This window comes from Rhinoderma darwinii, chromosome 7, assembly GCF_050947455.1.
Source record: "Rhinoderma darwinii isolate aRhiDar2 chromosome 7, aRhiDar2.hap1, whole genome shotgun sequence".
Classification (NCBI taxonomy): Eukaryota; Metazoa; Chordata; class Amphibia; order Anura; family Rhinodermatidae; genus Rhinoderma; species Rhinoderma darwinii.
Window position 1 is genome coordinate 2,783,931 of NC_134693.1, and position 23,701 is coordinate 2,807,631.

At 33.8% G+C, this 23,701-nt stretch overlaps 1 protein-coding gene and 1 long non-coding RNA gene across 4 annotated transcripts in view; one reads left to right on the forward strand and one right to left on the reverse strand.

Annotated features, from left to right (window-relative positions):
* RNF220 (ring finger protein 220) overlaps positions 1–23,701 on the forward strand; it is a 222,693-nt gene that overhangs the window by 154,477 nt on the left and 44,515 nt on the right. For both annotated transcript variants that reach the window (XM_075832562.1, XM_075832563.1), the window contains exon 4: positions 17,733–17,828. In XM_075832562.1, coding sequence (XP_075688677.1) covers positions 17,733–17,828 — 96 coding nt within the window. The remainder of the gene's footprint in view (positions 1–17,732; positions 17,829–23,701) is intronic.
* The window catches only part of LOC142657521 (uncharacterized), a 152,432-nt gene that overhangs the window by 118,687 nt on the left and 10,044 nt on the right, over positions 1–23,701 (reverse strand). The window contains exons 2-3 of one of the 2 annotated variants that reach the window (XR_012849936.1): positions 17,687–17,847; positions 8–177 (exon numbers count right to left, since the gene is read on the reverse strand). This is a non-coding gene — a long non-coding RNA (uncharacterized LOC142657521). The remainder of the gene's footprint in view (positions 1–7; positions 178–17,686; positions 17,848–23,701) is intronic. The other variant, XR_012849937.1, reaches the window with a different exon arrangement.

Genomic DNA, 23,701 nt, shown 5'->3' on the forward strand with positions numbered 1-23,701 from the left:
CACTCACCGGTCACATCTTCTAAATGATCACAGCTATTAGTATCACTGTAAATGTTTCCAGCAGCGAGTGGCGGAGAAGACGGCAGAAAATGTCAGCGCATCACTCCTGTGTTAAGTGATAAGTACCTATTTAGATAGGAGTTAAAGCCCAAACCTCCGCACAGGAAACACTTTGTGCTGAAATAAAAACAAGCCGATCGCTGTATAAAAACAGGGTTATTTGTTGTACTGACAGGCGACGCTGATAGATGGGTAAAGGATGTGCGATTACTGCGCCGGAGCTATAAGGGCCCAATCTCATTGCCTAATGGTGTAAAATGACGGCCCTGCTTTTATCTGAAGGCTGCATTTCAACACACACCGAAAATTACAATACTGTCCAGTATAGACAACAAGGTGTAGAGGGGTGATTAATGTGACAGGGTGTGAGCAGATATTCAGAGTAAGAAGAAATGTAGTATTTATTATCCATAGGGGGCAGTAAATAATAATAATAATAATCTTTATTTATATAGCGCCAACATATTACGCAGCACTTTACAATTTAGAGGGGACATGAAAAACAATATCAGACATTACATAGTGACAAAGTTCATTTACAGTTCAAACATGGAGAGTGAGGACCCTGATCGCAAGAGCTTACAATCTATGAGGAAATAAAGGAGACACAAAGTGTAACAGTGTTTGTTCTGTACAATGGTCCGGCCATTTTTATACACATGCGGTGGTCACATAAAGCTGCATGAGCCGATCACCCGCCAGTATCCGTGTATGACGGACATGAAGAGAAGGAGTGTGAGGGAAGTATTATAGTAGTTATATTCTTGTATATAGGGGCAGTATTATAGTAGTTATATTCTTGTATATAGGAGCAGTATTATAGTAGTTATATTCTTGTATATAGGGGCAGTAGTATAGTAGTTATATTCTTGTATATAGGAGCAGTATTATAGTAGTTATATTCTTGTATATAGGGGCAGTATTATAGTAGTTATATTCTTGTATATAGGGGCAGTATTATAGTAGTTATATTCTTGTATATAGGGGCAGTATTATAGTAGTTATATCCTTGTATATAGGGGCAGTATTATAGTAGTTATATTCTTGTATATAGGAGCAGTATTATAGTAGTTATATTCTTGTATATAGTAGGCAGTAATATATTAGTTATATTCTTGTATATAGGGGGCAGTATTATAGTAGTTATATTCTTGTATATATGGGCAGTATTATAGTAGTTATATTCTTGTATATATGGGCAGTATTATAGTAGTTATATTCTTGCATATAGGGGCAGTATTATAGTAGTTATATTCTTGTATATAGGGGCAGTATTATAGTAGTTATATTCTTGTATATAGGAGCAGTATTATAGTAGTTATATTCTTGTATATAGGAGCAGTATTATAGTAGTTATATTCTTGTATATAGGAGCAGTATTATAGTAGTTATATTCTTGTATATAGGGGGCAGTATTATAGTAGTTATATTCTTGTATATAGAGGGCAGTATTATAGTAGTTATATTCTTGTATATAGAGGGCAGTATTATAGTAGTTCTATTCTTGTATATAGGGGCAGTATTATAGTAGTTATATTCTTGTATATAGGGGAGTATTATAGTAGTTATATTCTTGTATATAGGAGGCAGTATTATAGTAGTTATATTCTTGTATATAGGGGCAGTATTATAGTAGTTATATTCTTGTATATAGGGGCAGTATTATAGTAGTTATATTCTTGTATATAGGGGCAGTGTTATAGTAGTTATATTCTTGTATATAGGGGCAGTATTATAGTAGTTATATTCTTGTATATAGGGGCAGTATTATAGTAGTTATATTCTTGTATATAGGGGCAATATTAAAGTAGTTATATTCTTGTATATAGGGGGCAGTATTATAGTAGTTATATTCTTGTATATAGGGGCAGTATTATAGTAGTTATATTCTTGTATATAGGGGCAGTATTATAGTAGTTATATTCTTGTATATAGGGGCAGTATTATAGTAGTTATATTCTTGTATATAGGAGCAGTATTATAGTAGTTATATTCTTGTATATAGGGGCAGTATTATAGTAGTTATATTCTTGTATATAGGGGCAGTATTATAGTAGTTATATTCTTGTATATAGGAGCAGTATTATAGTAGTTATATTCTTGTATATAGGAGCAGTATTATAGTAGTTATATTCTTGTATATAGGGGGCAGTATTATAGTAGTTATATTCTTGTATATAGGAGCAGTATTATAGTAGTTATATTCTTGTATATAGGGGCAGTATTATAGTAGTTATATTCTTGTATATAGGAGCAGTATTATAGTAGTTATATTCTTGTATATAGGGGCAGTATTATAGTAGTTATATTCTTGTATATAGGAGGCAGTATTATAGTAGTTATATTCTTGTATATAGGAGCAGTATTATAGTAGTTATATTCTTGTATATAGAGGCAGTATTATAGTAGTTATATTCTTGTATATAGGGGCAGTATTATAGTAGTTATATTCTTGTATATAGGAGCAGTATTATAGTAGTTATATTCTTGTATATAGGAGCAGTATTATAGTAGTTATATTCTTGTATATAGGAGCAGTATTATAGTAGTTATATTCTTGTATATATGAGCAGTATTATAGTAGTTATATTCTTGCATATAGGGGGCAGTATTATAGTAGTTCTATTCTTGCATATAGGGGCAGTATTATAGTAGTTATATTCTTGCATATAGGGGGCAGTATTATAGTAGTTATATTCTTGTATATAGGGGCAGTATTATAGTAGTTATATTCTTGTATATATGGGCAGTATTATAGTAGTTATATTCTTGTATATATGGGCAGTATTATAGTAGTTATATTCTTGCATATAGGGGCAGTATTATAGTAGTTATATTCTTGTATATAGGGGCAGTATTATAGTAGTTATATTCTTGTATATAGGAGCAGTATTATAGTAGTTATATTCTTGTATATAGGAGCAGTATTATAGTAGTTATATTCTTGTATATAGAGGGCAGTATTATAGTAGTTATATTCTTGTATATAGGGGCAGTATTATAGTAGTTATATTCTTGTATATAGGGGAGTATTATAGTAGTTATATTCTTGTATATAGGAGGCAGTATTATAGTAGTTATATTCTTGTATATAGGAGCAGTATTATAGTAGTTATATTCTTGTATATAGGGGGCAGTATTATAGTAGTTATATTCTTATATATAGGGGCAGTATTATAGTAGTTATATTCTTGTATATAGGGGGCAGTATTATAGTAGTTATATTCTTGTATATAGGAGCAGTATTATAGTAGTTATATTCTTGTATATAGAGGGCAGTATTATAGTAGTTATATTCTTGTATATAGGGGCAGTATTATAGTAGTTATATTCTTGTATATAGAGGGCAGTATTATAGTAGTTATATTCTTGTATATAGGGGAGTATTATAGTAGTTATATTCTTGTATATAGGAGCAGTATTACAGTAGTTATATTCTTGTATATAGGAGCAGTATTATAGTAGTTATATTCTTGTATATAGGGGGCAGTATTATAGTAGTTATATTCTTGTATATAGGGGCAGTATTATAGTAGTTATATTCTTGTATATAGGGGGCAGTATTATAGTAGTTATATTCTTGTATATAGAGGCAGTATTATAGTAGTTATATTCTTGTATATAGGGGCAGTATTATAGTAGTTATATTCTTGTATATAGGAGGCAGTATTATAGTAGTTATATTCTTGTATATAGGGGGCAGTATTATAGTAGTTATATTCTTGTATATAGGGGGCAGTATTATAGTAGTTATATTCTTGTATATAGGGGCAGTATTATAGTAGTTATATTCTTGTATATAGGAGCAGTATTATAGTAGTTATATTCTTGTATATAGGAGGCAGTATTATAGTAGTTATATTCTTGTATATAGGGGGCAGTATTATAGTAGTTATATTCTTGTATATAGGGGGCAGTATTATAGTAGTTATATTCTTGTATATAGGGGCAGTATTATAGTAGTTATATTCTTGTATATAGGAGCAGTATTATAGCAGTTATATTCTTGTATATAGGGGCAGTATTATAGTAGTTATATTCTTGTATATAGGGGCAGTATTATAGTAGTTATATTCTTGTATATAGGGGCAGTATTATAGTAGTTATATTCTTGTATATAGGGGCAGTATTATAGTAGTTATATTCTTGTATATAGGGGCAGTGTTATAGTAGTTATATTCTTGTATATAGGGGCAGTATTATAGTAGTTATATTCTTGTATATAGGGGCAGTATTATAGTAGTTATATTCTTGTATATAGGGGCAATATTAAAGTAGTTATATTCTTGTATATAGGGGGCAGTATTATAGTAGTTATATTCTTGTATATAGGGGCAGTATTATAGTAGTTATATTCTTGTATATAGGGGCAGTATTATAGTAGTTATATTCTTGTATATAGGGGCAGTATTATAGTAGTTATATTCTTGTATATAGGAGCAGTATTATAGTAGTTATATTCTTGTATATAGGGGCAGTATTATAGTAGTTATATTCTTGTATATAGGGGCAGTATTATAGTAGTTATATTCTTGTATATAGGAGCAGTATTATAGTAGTTATATTCTTGTATATAGGAGCAGTATTATAGTAGTTATATTCTTGTATATAGGGGGCAGTATTATAGTAGTTATATTCTTGTATATAGGAGCAGTATTATAGTAGTTATATTCTTGTATATAGGGGCAGTATTATAGTAGTTATATTCTTGTATATAGGAGCAGTATTATAGTAGTTATATTCTTGTATATAGGGGCAGTATTATAGTAGTTATATTCTTGTATATAGGAGGCAGTATTATAATAGTTATATTCTTGTATATAGGAGCAGTATTATAGTAGTTATATTCTTGTATATAGAGGCAGTATTATAGTAGTTATATTCTTGTATATAGGGGCAGTATTATAGTAGTTATATTCTTGTATATAGGAGCAGTATTATAGTAGTTATATTCTTGTATATAGGAGCAGTATTATAGTAGTTATATTCTTGTATATAGGAGCAGTATTATAGTAGTTATATTCTTGTATATATGAGCAGTATTATAGTAGTTATATTCTTGCATATAGGGGGCAGTATTATAGTAGTTCTATTCTTGCATATAGGGGCAGTATTATAGTAGTTATATTCTTGCATATAGGGGGCAGTATTATAGTAGTTATATTCTTGTATATAGGGGCAGTATTATAGTAGTTATATTCTTGTATATAGGGGCAGTATTATAGTAGTTATATTCTTGTATATAGGGGCAGTATTATAGTAGTTATATTCTTGTATATAGGGGCAGTATTATAGTAGTTATATTCTTGTATATAGGAGCAGTATTATAGTAGTTATATTCTTGTATATAGGGGCAGTATTATAGTAGATATATTCTAGTATATAGGGGGCAGTATTATAGTAGTTATATTCTTATATATAGGGGCAGTATTATAGTAGTTATATTCTTGTATATAGGGGCAGTATTATAGTCGTTATATTCTTGTATATAGGGGCAGTATTATAGTCGTTATATTCTTGTATATAGGGAGCAGTATTATAGTAGTTATATTCTTGTATATAGGAGGCAGTATTATAGTAGTTATATTCTTGTATATAGGGAGCAGTATTATAGTAGTTATATTCTTGTATATAGGGGCAGTATTATAGTAGTTATATTCTTGTATATAGGAGCAGTATTATAGTAGTTATATTCTTGTATATAGGAGCAGTATTATAGTAGTTATATTCTTGTATATAGGGGGCAGTATTATAGTAGTTATATTCTTGTATATAGGAGGCAGTATTATAGTAGTTATATTCTTGTATATAGGGGCAGTATTATAGTAGTTATATTCTTCTATATAGGGGCAGTATTATAGTAGTTATATTCTTGTATATAGGGAGCAGTATTATAGTAGTTATATTCTTGTACATAGGTGCAGTATTATAGTAGTTATATTCTTGTATATAGGGGCAGTATTATAGTAGTTATATTCTTGTATATAGGGGCAGTATTATAGTCGTTATATTCTTGTATATAGGGGCAGTATTATAGTCGTTATATTCTTGTATATAGGGAGCAGTATTATAGTAGTTATATTCTTGTATATAGGAGGCAGTATTATAGTAGTTATATTCTTGTATATAGAGAGCAGTATTATAGTAGTTATATTCTTGTATATAGGAGCAGTATTATAGTAGTTCTATTCTTGTATATAGGAGCAGTATTATAGTAGTTCTATTCTTGTATATAGGGAGCAGTATTATAGTAGTTCTATTCTTGTATATAGGAGCAGTATTATAGTAGTTATATTCTTGTATATAGGAGCAGTATTATAGGAGTTATATTCTTGTATATAGGGGACAGTATTATAGTAGTTATATTCTTGTATATAGGGGCAGTATTATAGTAGTTATATTCTTGTATATAGGGAGCAGTATTATAGTAGCTATATTCTTGTATATAGGGGCAGTATTATAGTAGTTATATTCTTGTATATAGGGAGCAGTATTATAGTAGTTATATTCTTGTATATAGGGAGCAGTATTATAGTAGTTATATTCTTGTATATAGGGGTCAGTATTATAGTAGTTATATTCTTGTATATAGGAGCAGTATTATAGTAGTTATATTCTTGTATATAGGGAGCAGTATTCTAATAGTTATATTCTTGTATATAGGGAGCAGTATTATAGTAGTTATATTATTGTATATAGGGGCAGTATTATAGTAGTTCTATACTTGTATATAGGGGGCAGTATTATAGTAGTTCTATTCTTGTATATAGGAGCAGTATTATAGTAGTTCTATACTTGTATATAGGGAGCAGTATTATAGTAGTTCTATTCTTGTATATAGGAGCAGTATTATAGTAGTTATATTCTTGTATATAGGAGCAGTATTATAGGAGTTATATTCTTGTATATAGGGGACAGTATTATAGTAGTTATATTCTTGTATATAGGGGACAGTATTATAGTAGTGATATTCTTGTATATAGGGGCAGTATTATAGTAGTTATATTCTTGTATATAGGAGAAGTATAGTAGTTATATTCTTGTATATAGGAGCAGTATTATAGTAGTTATATTCTTGTATATAGGGAGCAGTATTATAGTAGTTATATTCTTGTATATAGGGAGCAGTATTGTAGTAGTTATATTCTTGTATATAGGGGCAGTATTATAGTAGTTATATTCTTGTATATAGAGGCAGTATTATAGTAGTTATATTCTTGTATGTAGGGGCAGTATTATAGTAGTTATATACTTGTATGTAGGGGCAGTATTATAGTAGTTATAGTCCTGTATATAGGGGGCAGTATTATAGTAGTTATATTCTTGTATATAGGGGGCAGTATTATAGTAGTTATATTCTTGTATATATGGAGCAGTATTATAGTAGTTATATTCTTGTATATATGGAGCAGTATTATAGTAGTTATATTCTTGTATATAGGAGGCAGTATAATAGTAGTTATATTCTTGTATATAGGGAGCAGTATTATAGTAGTTATATTCTTGTATGTAGGGGCAGCATTATAGTAGTTATATACTTGTATATAGGGGCAGTATTATAGTAGTTATATTCTTGTATATAGGGGCAGTATTATAGTAGTTATATTCTTGTATATAGGGGCAGTATTATAGTTGTTATATTCTTGTATATAGGGGCAGTATTATAGTAGTTATATTCTTTTATATAGGAGCAGTATTATAGTAGTTATATTCTTGTATATAGGAGCAGTATTATAGTAGTTATATTCTTGTATATAGAGGCAGTATTATAGTAGCTATATTTTTGTACATAGGGGGCAGTATTATAGTAGTAATATTCTCGTACATAGCGGGCAGTATTATAGTAGTTATATTCTTGTATATAGGAGCAGTATTATAGTAGTTATATTCTTGTATATAGGAGCAGTATTATAATAGTTATATTCTTGTATATAGGGGGCAGTATTATAGTAGCTATATTCTTGTATATGAGCAGTATTATAGTAGTTATATTCTTGTATAAAGGAGCAGTATTATAGTAGTTATATTCCTGTATATAGGGGCAGTATTATAGTAGTTATATTCTTGTGTATATAGGGGGCAGTATTATAGTAGTTATATTCTTATATATAGGGGGCAGTATTATAGTAGTTATATTCTTGTGTATATAGGGGCCAGTATTATAGTAGTTATATTCTTATATATAGGGGCCAGTATTATAGTAGTTATATTCTTGTATATAGGGGCAGTATTATAGTAGTTATATTCTTGTATATAGGGGCAGTATTATAGTAGTTATATTCTTGTATATAGGGGCAGTATTATAGTAGTTATATTCTTGTATATAGGGGCAGTATTATAGTAGTTATATTCTTGTATATAGGAGCAGTATTATAGTAGTTATATTCTTGTATATAGGGGCAGTATTATAGTAGATATATTCTAGTATATAGGGGGCAGTATTATAGTAGTTATATTCTTATATATAGGGGCAGTATTATAGTAGTTATATTCTTGTATATAGGGGCAGTATTATAGTCGTTATATTCTTGTATATAGGGGCAGTATTATAGTCGTTATATTCTTGTATATAGGGAGCAGTATTATAGTAGTTATATTCTTGTATATAGGAGGCAGTATTATAGTAGTTATATTCTTGTATATAGGGAGCAGTATTATAGTAGTTATATTCTTGTATATAGGGGCAGTATTATAGTAGTTATATTCTTGTATATAGGAGCAGTATTATAGTAGTTATATTCTTGTATATAGGAGCAGTATTATAGTAGTTATATTCTTGTATATAGGGGGCAGTATTATAGTAGTTATATTCTTGTATATAGGAGGCAGTATTATAGTAGTTATATTCTTGTATATAGGGGCAGTATTATAGTAGTTATATTCTTCTATATAGGGGCAGTATTATAGTAGTTATATTCTTGTATATAGGGAGCAGTATTATAGTAGTTATATTCTTGTACATAGGTGCAGTATTATAGTAGTTATATTCTTGTATATAGGGGCAGTATTATAGTAGTTATATTCTTGTATATAGGGGCAGTATTATAGTCGTTATATTCTTGTATATAGGGGCAGTATTATAGTCGTTATATTCTTGTATATAGGGAGCAGTATTATAGTAGTTATATTCTTGTATATAGGAGGCAGTATTATAGTAGTTATATTCTTGTATATTGAGAGCAGTATTATAGTAGTTATATTCTTGTATATAGGAGCAGTATTATAGTAGTTCTATTCTTGTATATAGGAGCAGTATTATAGTAGTTCTATTCTTGTATATAGGGAGCAGTATTATAGTAGTTCTATTCTTGTATATAGGAGCAGTATTATAGTAGTTATATTCTTGTATATAGGAGCAGTATTATAGGAGTTATATTCTTGTATATAGGGGACAGTATTATAGTAGTTATATTCTTGTATATAGGGGCAGTATTATAGTAGTTATATTCTTGTATATAGGGAGCAGTATTATAGTAGCTATATTCTTGTATATAGGGGCAGTATTATAGTAGTTATATTCTTGTATATAGGGAGCAGTATTATAGTAGTTATATTCTTGTATATAGGGAGCAGTATTATAGTAGTTATATTCTTGTATATAGGGGTCAGTATTATAGTAGTTATATTCTTGTATATAGGAGCAGTATTATAGTAGTTATATTCTTGTATATAGGGAGCAGTATTCTAATAGTTATATTCTTGTATATAGGGAGCAGTATTATAGTAGTTATATTATTGTATATAGGGGCAGTATTATAGTAGTTCTATACTTGTATATAGGGGGCAGTATTATAGTAGTTCTATTCTTGTATATAGGAGCAGTATTATAGTAGTTCTATACTTGTATATAGGGAGCAGTATTATAGTAGTTCTATTCTTGTATATAGGAGCAGTATTATAGTAGTTATATTCTTGTATATAGGAGCAGTATTATAGGAGTTATATTCTTGTATATAGGGGACAGTATTATAGTAGTTATATTCTTGTATATAGGGGACAGTATTATAGTAGTGATATTCTTGTATATAGGGGCAGTATTATAGTAGTTATATTCTTGTATATAGGAGAAGTATAGTAGTTATATTCTTGTATATAGGAGCAGTATTATAGTAGTTATATTCTTGTATATAGGGAGCAGTATTATAGTAGTTATATTCTTGTATATAGGGAGCAGTATTGTAGTAGTTATATTCTTGTATATAGGGGCAGTATTATAGTAGTTATATTCTTGTATATAGAGGCAGTATTATAGTAGTTATATTCTTGTATGTAGGGGCAGTATTATAGTAGTTATATACTTGTATGTAGGGGCAGTATTATAGTAGTTATAGTCCTGTATATAGGGGGCAGTATTATAGTAGTTATATTCTTGTATATAGGGGGCAGTATTATAGTAGTTATATTCTTGTATATATGGAGCAGTATTATAGTAGTTATATTCTTGTATATATGGAGCAGTATTATAGTAGTTATATTCTTGTATATAGGAGGCAGTATAATAGTAGTTATATTCTTGTATGTAGGGGCAGTATTATAGTAGTTATATTCTTGTATATAGGGGCAGTATTATAGTTGTTATATTCTTGTATATAGGGGCAGTATTATAGTAGTTATATTCTTGTATATAGGAGCAGTATTATAGTAGTTATATTCTTGTATATAGGAGCAGTATTATAGTAGTTATATTCTTGTATATAGAGGCAGTATTATAGTAGCTATATTTTTGTACATAGGGGGCAGTATTATAGTAGTAATATTCTCGTACATAGCGGGCAGTATTATAGTAGTTATATTCTTGTATATAGGAGCAGTATTATAGTAGTTATATTCTTGTATATAGGAGCAGTATTATAATAGTTATATTCTTGTATATAGGGGGCAGTATTATAGTAGCTATATTCTTGTATATGAGCAGTATTATAGTAGTTATATTCTTGTATAAAGGAGCAGTATTATAGTAGTTATATTCCTGTATATAGGGGCAGTATTATAGTAGTTATATTCTTGTGTATATAGGGGGCAGTATTATAGTAGTTATATTCTTATATATAGGGGGCAGTATTATAGTAGTTATATTCTTGTGTATATAGGGGCCAGTATTATAGTAGTTATATTCTTATATATAGGGGCCAGTATTATAGTAGTTATATTCTTATATATAGGGGCCAGTATTATAGTAGTTATATTCTTATATATAGGGAGCAGTATTATAGTAGTTATATTCTTATATATAGGGAGCAGTATTATAGTAGTTATATTCTTATATATAGGAGCAGTATTATAGTAGTTATATTCTTGTGTATATAGGGGGCAGTATTATAGTAGTTATATTCTTATATATAGGGGGCAGTATTATAGTAGTTATATTCTTGTATATAGGGGGCAGTATTATAGCATTTATATTCTTGTATATAAGGGCAGTATTATAGTATTTATATTCTTGTATATAGGAGCAGTATTATAGTAGTTATATTCTTGTATATAGGGGGCAGTATTAGAGTAGATATATTCTTGTATATTGGAGCAGTAATATAGTAGTTATATTCTTGTATATAGGAGCAGTCCGTATTATAGTAGTTATATTCTTGTATATAGGGGGCAGTATTATAGTAGTTATATTCTTGTGTATAGGGGCAGTATTATAGTAGTTATATTCTTGTATATAGGAGCAGTATTATAGTAGTTATATTCTTGTATATAGGGGGCAGTATTATAATAGTTACATTCTTGTATATAGGGGCAGTATTATAGTAGTTATATTCTTATATATAGGGGGCAGTATTATAGTGGTTATATTCTTATATATATATGGAGCAGTATTATAGTAGTTATATTCTTATATATATATGGAGCAGTATTATAGTAGTTATATTCTTATATATATGGAGCAGTGTTATAGTAGTTATATTCTTATATATAGGGGGCAGTATTATAGTAGTTATATTCTTGTATATAGGGGCAGTATTATAGTAGTTATATTCTTGTATATAGGGGCAGTATTATAGTAGTTATATTCTTGTATATAGGAGCAGTATTATAGTAGTTATATTCTTGTATATAGGAGCAGTATTATAGTAGTTATATTCTTGTATATAGGGGGCAGTATTATAGTAGTTATATTCTTGTATATAGGAGCAGTATTATAGTAGTTATATTCTTGTATATAGGGGCAGTATTATAGTAGTTATATTCTTGTATATAGGGGCAGTATTATAGTAGTTTTATTCTTGTACATTTGGGGGCAGTATTATAGTAGTTATATTCTTATATATAGGGAGCAGTATTATAGTAGTTATATTCTTATATATAGGGAGTAGTATTATGGTAGTTATATTCTTGTATATAGGAGCAGTATTATAGTAGTTTTATTCTTGTATATAGGGGGCAGTATTATAGTAGTTATATCCTTGTATATAGGAGCAGTATTATAGTAGTTATATTCTTGTATATAGGGGCAGTATTATAGTAGTTATATTCTTGTATATAGGGGCAGTATTATAGTAGTTTTATTCTTGTACATTTGGGGGCAGTATTATAGTAGTTATATTCTTATATATAGGGAGCAGTATTATAGTAGTTATATTCTTATATATAGGGAGTAGTATTATGGTAGTTATATTCTTGTATATAGGAGCAGTATTATAGTAGTTTTATTCTTGTATATAGGGAGCAGTATTATAGTAGTTATATTCTTATATATAGGGAGTAGTATTATGGTAGTTATATTCTTGTATATAGGAGCAGTATTATAGTAGTTTTATTCTTGTATATAGGGGGCAGTATTATAGTAGTTATATCCTTGTATATAGGAGCAGTATTATAGTAGTTATATTCTTGTATATAGGAGCAGTATTATAGTAGTTATATTCTTGTATATAGGGGGCAGTATTATAGTAGTTATATTCTTATATATAGGGAGCAGTATTATAGTAGTTATATTCTTGTATATAGGAGCAGTATTATAGTAGTTTTATTCTTGTATATAGGGGGCAGTATTATAGTAGTTATATTCTTGTATATAGAGAGCAGTATTATAGTAGTTATATTCTTGTATATAGGGGTAGTATTATAGTAGTTATATTCATGTATATAAGGCGCAGTATTATAGTAGTTATTCTTGTATATAGGGGGCAGTATTATAGTAGTTATATTCTTGTATATAGGGGGCAGTATTATAGTAGTTATATTCTTGTATATAGGGGCAGTATTATAGTAGTTATGTTCTTGTATATAGGGGGCAGTATTATAGTAGTTATATTCTTATATATAGGGGGCAGTATTATAGTAGTTATATTCTTGTGTATATAGGGGGCAGTATTATAGTAGTTATATTCTTATATATAGGGGACAGTATTATAGTAGTTATATTCTTGTATATAGGAGCAGTCCGTATTATAGTAGTTATATTCTTGTATATAGGGGGCAGTATTATAGTAGTTATATTCTTATATATAGGGGGCAGTATTATAGTAGTTATATTCTTATATATAGGGAGCAGCATTATATTAGTTATATTCTTGTATATAGGAGCAGTATTATAGTAGTTATATTCTTGTATATAGGAGCCGTATTATAGTAGTTATATTCTTGTATATTGGGAGCAGTATTATAGTAGTTTTATTCTTGTACATTTGGGGGCGGTATTATAGTAGTTATATTCTTATATATAGGGAGCAGTATTATAGTAGTTATATTCTTATATATAGGGGGCAGTATTATAGTAGTTATATTCTTATATATAGGGGGCAGTATTATAGTAGTTATATTCTTGTGTATATAGGGGGCAGTATTATAGTAGTTATATTCTTATATATAGGGAGCAGTATTATATTAGTTATATTCTTGTATATAGGAGCAGTATTATAGTAGTTATATTCTTGTATATAGGAGCCGTATTATAGTAGTTATATTCTTGTATATTGGGAGTAGTATTATAGTAGTTTTATTCTTGTACATTTGGGGGCGGTATTATAGTAGTTATATTCTTATATATAGGGAGCAGTATTATAGTAGTTATATTCTTATATATAGGGGGCAGTATTATAGTAGTTATATTCTTATATATAGGGGGCAGTATTATAGTAGTTATATTCTTGTGTATATAGGGGGCAGTATTATAGTAGTTATATTCTTATATATAGGGGGCAGTATTATAGTAGTTATATTCTTATAAATAGGGAGCAGTATTATAGTAGTTATATTCTTGTATATAGGAGCAGTATTATAGTAGTTATATTCTTGTATATAGGAGCAGTATTATAGTAGTTATATTCTTGTATATAGGAGCAGTATTATAGTAGTTATAGTCTTGTATATAGAAGCAGTATTATAGTAGTTTTATTCTTGTACATTTGGGGGCGGTATTATAGTAGTTCTATTCTTATATATAGGGGGCAGTATTATAGTAGTTATATTCTTGTATATAGGAGCAGTATTATAGTAGTTTTATTCTTGTACATTTGGGGGCGGTATTATAGTAGTTATATTCTTCTATACAGGAGGCAGTATTATAGTAGTTATATTCTTGTATATAGGAGGCAGTATTCTAGTAGTTATATTCTTGTATATAGGAGCAGTATTATAGTAGTTATATTCATGTATATAAGGCGCAGTATTATAGTAGTTATATTCATGTATATAGGGGGCAGTATTATAGTAGTTATATTATTGTTGTATATAGGGGGCAGTATTATAGTAGTTATATTCTTGTATATAGGGGGCAGTATTATAGTAGTTCTATTCTTATATATAGGGGGCAGTATTATAGTAGTTATATTCTTGTGTATATAGGGGGCAGTATTATAGTAGTTATATTCTTGTGTATATAGGGGGCAGTATTATAGTAGTTATATTCTTGTGTATATAGGGGGCAGTATTATAGTAGTTATATTCTTGTGTATATAGGGGGCAGTATTATAGTAGTTATATTCTTATATATAAGGGGCAGTATTATAGTAGTTATATTCTTATATATAGGGAGCAGTATTATAGTAGTTATATTCTTGTATATAGGAGCAGTATTATAGTAGTTATATTCTTGTATATAGTGGCAGTATTATAGTAGTTATATTCTTGTATATAGTGGCAGTATTATAGTAGTTATATTCTTGTATATAGGAGCAGTATTATAGTAGTTATATTCTTGTATATAGGGGCAGTATTATAGTAGTTATATTCTTGTATATAGGGGGCAGTATTATAGTAGTTATATTCTTGTATATAGGAGCAGTATTATAGTAGTTATATTCTTGTATATAGGTAGCAGTATTATAGTAGTTATATTCTTGTATATAGGAGGCAGTATTCTAGTAGTTATATTCTTGTATATAGAAACAGCAGTATTATAGTAGTTATATTCTTGTATACAGGAGCAGTATTATAGTAGTTTTATTCTTGTACATTTGGGGGCGGTAAGTATACATTACTCAGCAGGAGGCTATATTGTGGACAGGAGAAAGCTTATCCCGGCGTAAGGATAATATAAAATCTGGTATGTATTGTGAGGCATGGTGGAAAATGTGTAAAAAAAAATCTTCACTAAGTAATTTAGGAATGCTTACTCTACCCGCCGAGTTAACGTCAGTAAAAGCTCCCCTGTTCCTGCAGATAATCCCTTATACTAACTGACATCCTGGCTACTTGAAGATTTTAGTGTTAGGTGTAAATCGAGTGTCACTTGTCCAGTCTCACTCGCTGATAGAAGCTGATGCGACATCGCTGCCAGGATAAGGAGTGAGGAGGTGAGAAAAGTGCCCTGCTCGCACTAAATTTATGGCTGTGTTGCCATTAAGGGAAAAATTAGCCGATGGCGGCTATCATATTAAAGGGTGAGAAAGCCGTGAATTACTTTTTTTAAGATCTTATTGCTTACAATGATAATTTTACCTTACAAAAGGCCATTTTTAATGAGTGATACAGAAGGGAAGTCGTGATTTACTGCCGAATCTTTCTCGCTTTTCTTTTTTTCCAACACATTTACTCCTTTTTTTACCTTACATTAAAACGCAAATTAAATGCAGTTTTAAATACAACATGTGCTTCAGGGGGACGTTCAGCAGGTACTACTGCACCCACCATTTTAACACTATTAGCGTATCTGCCATTACAGGGTTTTCCACACGACTTCCCCAAACTACCGCAAGACTGGAGTGTGCGCGATGCATCACTGCAGAACTAGGAAGGTATGCTGCTCAGGACTTTACTAGAAACAGATATAACTAAGAAACAACTGAATGGATATACAAATTAACGAAAGAGGACAACTCAAGCTTTTATATTTACTGGGGTTATTTATTATTTGATTGAGGTTAAAGAGGTTCTCCACTTTGCACCATTAATACTTGTTAGACAGGTCTCTTGACAATAAGCTAATCACAGAATGTCTCACGATTGGCACCTCCAGCGATCGGATGTAATCTGTAAGAAAACCTGGCAGTGTTCAATTTCCCTGCAGCTCCACCACAGGAGAAATGAAGCATTACACAGTGTCCATTCCTATCAATGTGTTGTCTGTGTAATACAGGACGGGTCCTCCAGAGAGAGAGAGATGCTCTATGTAACCGCTCTCCACTCTGACCAAAAGATGAGGATCCTGAACAGAGGAATCCCACCCCTCTATTACCCAGAATTCTCGAATAGGGTTTATAACAATGGGTTCCTAAACTAGACACCCCCTTTCTCCTTCTTTCCAAGACATTGTTCTAAGCTAAAGAACACAATTTGGAGGTTATGATAGCAATGTAGGTATCAGCACAGAAGACTTATACATATTGTAAAGGCATTAACTGCTGTCGAAGGATTATGTAAAGATTGATAAAACTGATCACAGGGCTTAAGCCCCCCTCCGCCTTTAACACCTGATGTTCCAGCCGCCCCCGATAACACGTCTCATCTGATGACTGAAGCACAAATGAAGTTGAATTTTCTGGGCCGGGAGAGTGTGACTTGGCATGAATTGCGCCATACTTAACATGCGGGCTGGATATTTAGAATTGAAGTGCTTTCCACACAATTTAAAAATAGACAGTTTATTAATCTAAACTGCAAGCACATGTAGAAGAGGCCTCGAGATTGACATCTCCGGGATTAGTTTAGCCCTGTTTTTTTCCAGAGGTCATCTCCATGGTGCTCGGGAAGAATGCTGAATAAATGGATCCGGCGCTCTTCCCAGGGCCGAGCTCAGCGCTGAATACATAACATATCACTTTCAGCCTCCTGAACCATTTTTCACCAAACAATATTGCAATTTGGTCGCTTAGAAAAAAAAATTCCACTTTGTGCTGCACTTTCTACACATTCAATTTTAGTTGTGATCAAACCTGGTGGAAAAGGCTGGGAGGAGAGTTTAATCTGTGTGGGACCTGTAATTACAAGAATCTCTACCAGTTAATAGCATTCAAACTTAGGATCAATGCTTTTTTATGGGTTCGCTACATGAAAGATCACTTGGCTGCCTGCAACCCCATTGAGCCGGGAGACGCCGGCGGCGTTAACAAAGATGTTCCGTTTTGACAAATGATCAAACGGGCTTTGCTTTAGGCAGGTGTAATGGCACAATAGAGCGGAGGGCACACACAAAAATAGTACATAAAAGCTTTGGAATTTTCTGATTTCTTGCAATTCTTACCTGACCTTTTCATCTATCTCCCCCACCTTTGTCTCTCTTTCTGCAGTCTGTGTTGTTATCAGCTTCAATCAAGAGAGAAGGGGAATCGCCAAGAGCTTCGCCTCACTCCACGGACGAGATTCACCACTCGGACAGATACCAGGTGTGCAGCTTTACAAGTACTGAAAAAAAAGGAAAAGATAAAAAGTACAAAATGAGCAGTTAATTACTAGACGGCAGCCATTGAAAATGTTAACACAGCGGGATAATAGGGTCATGTATTGATACAGCTGGAACTCTAAAGACCTTAAATCATCGCTGTCATGTTGGATTTTTTTTCTATTGCGTTAGATTAATTTCGGTATTATGTGATCACACGGCCTCAACTTTGTGCAATGGGACAATAGGCCCATAGACCAGTGCTGCCACTGCAACATCCCGTCCAATTGGTAACTTGGTTAAAAGGCTCACACACGTGTCAGACTAACAGGATTTCTTTACATTGTCCATAAAATAAGATACATGTTGTCTGAGCACAGTGACTGCATTCTGTCCCCCTGCAGCCGTCCAGTCTTTCCACACAACCTGGTCTGAATATCATGCACACGACCGTAGCCATGTGCACGGCGGTGATTTTCGGGTCGGCGGGCAAAGGAGTGTCAGCAGCGAGCCGCCTGCAAATTGCGGCCTGTGCACATGCCCGCGGCCATTATTTTCAATGAGCCCGGACCGCAGAACACGGCCGTAGAAAGGCTTGCCCGTTCTTTCTGCAGTCCGGGCTCCGCGGTCGTGTGCATGGCCCCAGAGGAATGAATGGGGTCGCAATTCTCCCGTGGATTTTCGGGGGAATTGCGGCCGCAAAAGCATGTTCGTGTGCATGGGGCCAAAATGAAATGACATGAACGTTATGATGATGCTCAAGTGATCCTTTCACCTATTAAACTTTTCTCCAGTAAATTACAGTTAGAGATATTCCAGCTGTGGCCAACAGATGTCACTGTAGAGCAGATTCATAAAAGCATCTCCATCCAAAACTTACTGATGACCACATGGCAGATAAGATAGAACAATAGCTATCCAGTCGTAGACTATTATAGAATACCTACTAGATTGGTCATAAAATTGTCTAATTGGTGGGGTTCTGACCAATGGTCTCCTCAATGATGCAAATCACCAAACCAAGCTCTGAGTAGACACTGAGCAAACAGGGATGCTGGGAGATTTCAGCTCTTAAAGGGAACCTGTCACCAGCATTTCACCTATTAAACTATACTTATCCCTCGCTGCTATCAAAAGTTGTTTACCGTTATCCCCTCTCCTAAACTCCTCCTCCAACTGTAAATAAAGGTCTGCAAACATTTTGCACCTTTTATCGTAATAATCCGGTCTCCCTTTGTGCGCACAAACCAGAAGAGGACATCAATTCAGACACGCAGGATTTTGTGTGATGGGGGGAAGGCGAGGAGCTGTCAATCAAAAGTACGGAGGTGGGGTCAAATCGGAAAGACTTGAGGAATGAAAAAATATCTCTCTTCAAACGCAGATGTGACTCTTTTACGCTCATTAGCATACGGTGTGGGAACACTAAAAAACTGAATACTAAATCTATAGAGCCGACTAATATAGGTTATATAGAAATTATTTTTCACCCACTACCACCTGATATTGCTGGTTTAATAGTTGAAATGCTGGTGACAGGTTCCCCTTAAGATGCAGAACAGTGAGTGCAGCTCCAGAGTATCATACAGGCTGTAAATTAGGATAAGTAATGTAATGTATGTACACAGTGACTCCACCAGCAGAATAGTGAGTGCAGCTCCGGAGCAGAATACAGGATATAACTCAGGATCAGTACAGGGTATATAATGTAATATATGTACACAGTGACTCCACCAGCAGAATAGTGAGTGCAGCTCTGGAGTATAATACAGGATGTAACTCAAGATCAGTACAGGATAAGTAATGTAATGTATGTACACAGTGACTGCACCAGCAGAATAGTGAGTGCAGCTCTGGAGTATAATACAGGATGTAACTCAGGATCAGTACAGGATAAGTAATGTAATATATGTACACAGTGACTCCACCAGCAGAATAGTGAGTGCAGCTCTGGAGTATAATACAGGCAGTAACTCAGGATCAGTACAGGATAAGTAATGTAATGTATGTACACAGTGACTCCACCAGCAGAATAGTGAGTGCAGCTCTGGAGTATAATACAGGATGTAACTCAGGATCAGTACAGGATAAGTAATGTAATATATGTACACAGTGACTCCACCAGCAGAATAGTGAGTGCAGCTCTGGAGTATAATACAGGATGTAACTCAGGATCAGTAATGTAATGTATGTACACAGTGACTGCACCAGCAGAATAGTGAGTGCAGCTCTGGAGTATAATACAGGATGTAACTCAGGATCAGTACAGGATAAGTAATGTAATATATGTACACAGTGACTCCACCAGCAGAATAGTGAGTGCAGCTCTGGAGTATAATACAGGCAGTAACTCAGGATCAGTACAGGATAAGTAATGTAATGTATGTACACAGTGACTCCACCAGCAGAATAGTGAGTGCAGCTCTGGAGTATAATACAGGATGTAACTCAAGATCAGTACAGGATAAGTAATGTAAGTAGACAGTGACTCCACCAGCAGAATGGTGAGTGCAGCTCTGGAGTATAATACAGGATGTAACTCAGGATCAGTACAGGATAAGTAATGTAATGTATGTACACAGTGACTCCACCAGCAGTATAGTGAGTGCAGCTCTGGAGTATAATACAGGATGTAACTCCGGATCAGTGCAGGATAAGTAATGTAATGTATGTACACAGTGACTCCACCAGCAGAATAGTGAGTGCAGCTCTGGAGTATAATACAGGATGTAACTCAGGATCAGTACAGGATAAGTAATGTAATGTATGTACACTGTGACTCCACCAGCAGAATAGTGAGTTCAGCTCTGGAGTATAATACAGGATGTAACTCCGGATCAGTGCAGGATAAGTAATGTAATGTATGTACACAGTGACTCCACCAGCAGAATAGTGAGTGCAGCTCAGGAGTATAAGACAGGATATAACTCAGGATCAGTACAGGATAAGTAATGTAATGTATGTACATAGTGACTCCACCAGCAGAATAGTGAGTGCAGCTCTGGAGTATAATACAGGATATAACTCAGGATCAGTACAGGATAAGTAATATAATGTATGTACACAGTGACTCCACCAGCAGAATAGTGAGTGCAGCTCTGGAGTATAATACAGGATATAACTCAGGATCAGTACAGGATAAGTAATGTATGTACACAGTGACTCCACCAGCAGAATAGTGAGTGCAGCTCTGGAGTATAATACAGGATGTAACTCAGGATCAGTACAGGATAAGTAATGTAATATATGTACACAGTGACTCCACCAGCAGAATAGTGAGTGCAGCTCTGGAGTATAATACAGGCAGTAACTCAGGATCAGTACAGGATAAGTAATGTAATGTATGTACACAGTGACTCCACCAGCAGAATAGTGAGTGCAGCTCTGGAGTATAATACAGGATGTAACTCAAGATCAGTACAGGATAAGTAATGTAAGTAGACAGTGACTCCACCAGCAGAATGGTGAGTGCAGCTCTGGAGTATAATACAGGATGTAACTCAGGATCAGTACAGGATAAGTAATGTAATGTATGTAGACAGTGACTCCACCAGCAGAATAGCGAGTGCAGCTCTGGAGTATAATACAGGATGTAACTCAGGATCAGTACAGGACAAGTAATGTAATGTATGTACACAGTGACCCCACCAGCAGTATAGTGAGTGCAGCTCTGGAGTATAATACAGGATGTAACTCCGGATCAGTGCAGGATAAGTAATGTAATGTATGTACACAGTGACTCCACCAGCAGAATAGTGAGTGCAGCTCTGGAGTATAATACAGGATGTAACTCAGGATCAGTACAGGATAAGTAATGTAATGTATGTACACTGTGACTCCACCAGCAGAATAGTGAGTTCAGCTCTGGAGTATAATACAGGATGTAACTCCGGATCAGTGCAGGATAAGTAATGTAATGTATGTACACAGTGACTCCACCAGCAGAATAGTGAGTGCAGCTCAGGAGTATAAGACAGGATATAACTCAGGATCAGTACAGGATAAGTAATGTAATGTATGTACACAGTGACTCCAGCAGCAGAATAGTGAGTGCAGCTCAGGAGTATAAGACAGGATATAACTCAGGATCAGTACAGGATAAGTAATATAATGTATGTACACAGTGACTCCACCAGCAGAATAGTGAGTGCAGCTCTGGAGTATAATACAGGATATAACTCAGGATCAGTACAGGATAAGTAATATAATGTATGTACACAGTGACTCCACCAGCAGAATAGTGAGTGCAGCTCTGGAGTATAATACAGGCAGTAACTCAGGATCAGTACAGGATAAGTAATGTAATATATGTACACAGTGACTCCACCAGCAGAATAGTGAGTGCAGCTCTGGAGTATAATACAGGATATAACTCCGGATCAGTGCAGGATAAGTAATGTAATGTATTTACAAAGTAAATCCGCAGTTTCTGAAGATCCCTTAGATATAGAAACTGTAAAATGACATCAGAAGTGAATAGATGCTTTCAGCTGCATACAACATAAAATAATTCAGCATATTCACACTATAGTCTTTGCAGCCTCCATATCATTAGGCAATTGTATATGGTCCTATTGACCTGAATAGAATCCACGTACAATTAGTGGGATCAGTAGCTACATGGAGGATTGCACTGGCGCTCAGTAGTAAAGAGTGTTTTACCTAATAATATTGAGAAGATGCTCTTAATGTCTTTACAGAAGCTTGAAGAGCCCTTTATATAATATTACGATCTGCTGCTTTGCTGCTATGTATCGGTGACGGCCCACTTCAGTTTTTTCCTTCAGGGTGCTCTCCGTTTTTGTCACTGATCGCACCCTGAACCCATTCATTTCAATGGGCCCATGCACACTTCCGTTATTTTGACTGATCCGTTGTTCCGTTGCGTCAAAAGTAGAGCATGTCCTACTTTGGTCAGTTATTCCATGACCGTGAAGCCCATAGAAGTCAATGGGTCCGTCAAAAAAAATGGACGGCACACGGAAGGTTTCCCTAGCAATGGCAGGGCTTGCCAAAGTTCACAGACTGGGACATGTGACAAGTTTATTTAAAGTTTTCTTAACGGAAACACGGAAGCGAAACGGAAACACAGAACGGACACTGAGTACACACGGAAACCACACGGATACCAAAACGGACACACGGATACGTCAAAAACGGCCGAGAAAACGGTGATGGAAGTGTGCATGAGGCTAAATCAGACACCATGATGTCACCGCTGCTGCAACAGGTTCCCGGCCATGTCCTTGCTTCTCCGGCCGCCCCTGTACAACAGTGAAAGCTTCTCATGTCTCCCATGTCTGAGTGAAGCTGTCAGGCTGGAGAGTGACTGTGTAAATTCAGCGTCACCGCTCACACTTGGCAGATGGAAGTCGTCCAGCTCACGGAGTGCAGCACTTTCTATGCAGCGCCGGTGACTGTCATTACAGCTGGACTGACATGTTTCTGTCCGAGAGCCATTAGTAGCGACAGCTCTGAGGATGTAAGATCCTGCGGAGGTGACAAGTGTGGAATTGCAATCCACTAAAAATAGAATAGTAGCAGACGGAGGGTATGAAAGCGGCGGTGTCTTCACACAGAATGTAAAATAGCTGCGGGGTACAGGAGGCCGGAACTTGTGCTCGTCTGAGGTCTCAATTCTTAGTGGGATTGTATTTTTGGGGAAATTCCATGTTCCACATCACATAAAGGTAATCCAGCGATCACACAGCCTGGCCCCCCGTCATAACTGTTCACTGTGGAATCAGACATCGTGCACTTTATTTACCAATCAGCCCCCTAATAAGTTCAGGTCATCGTCTCGCAACTGACGGAGCAGGAACTGGGGGAAACGCCCCAAAAAGGTTGACCGCCAGACCACAGGTATTTTCTCGGAAT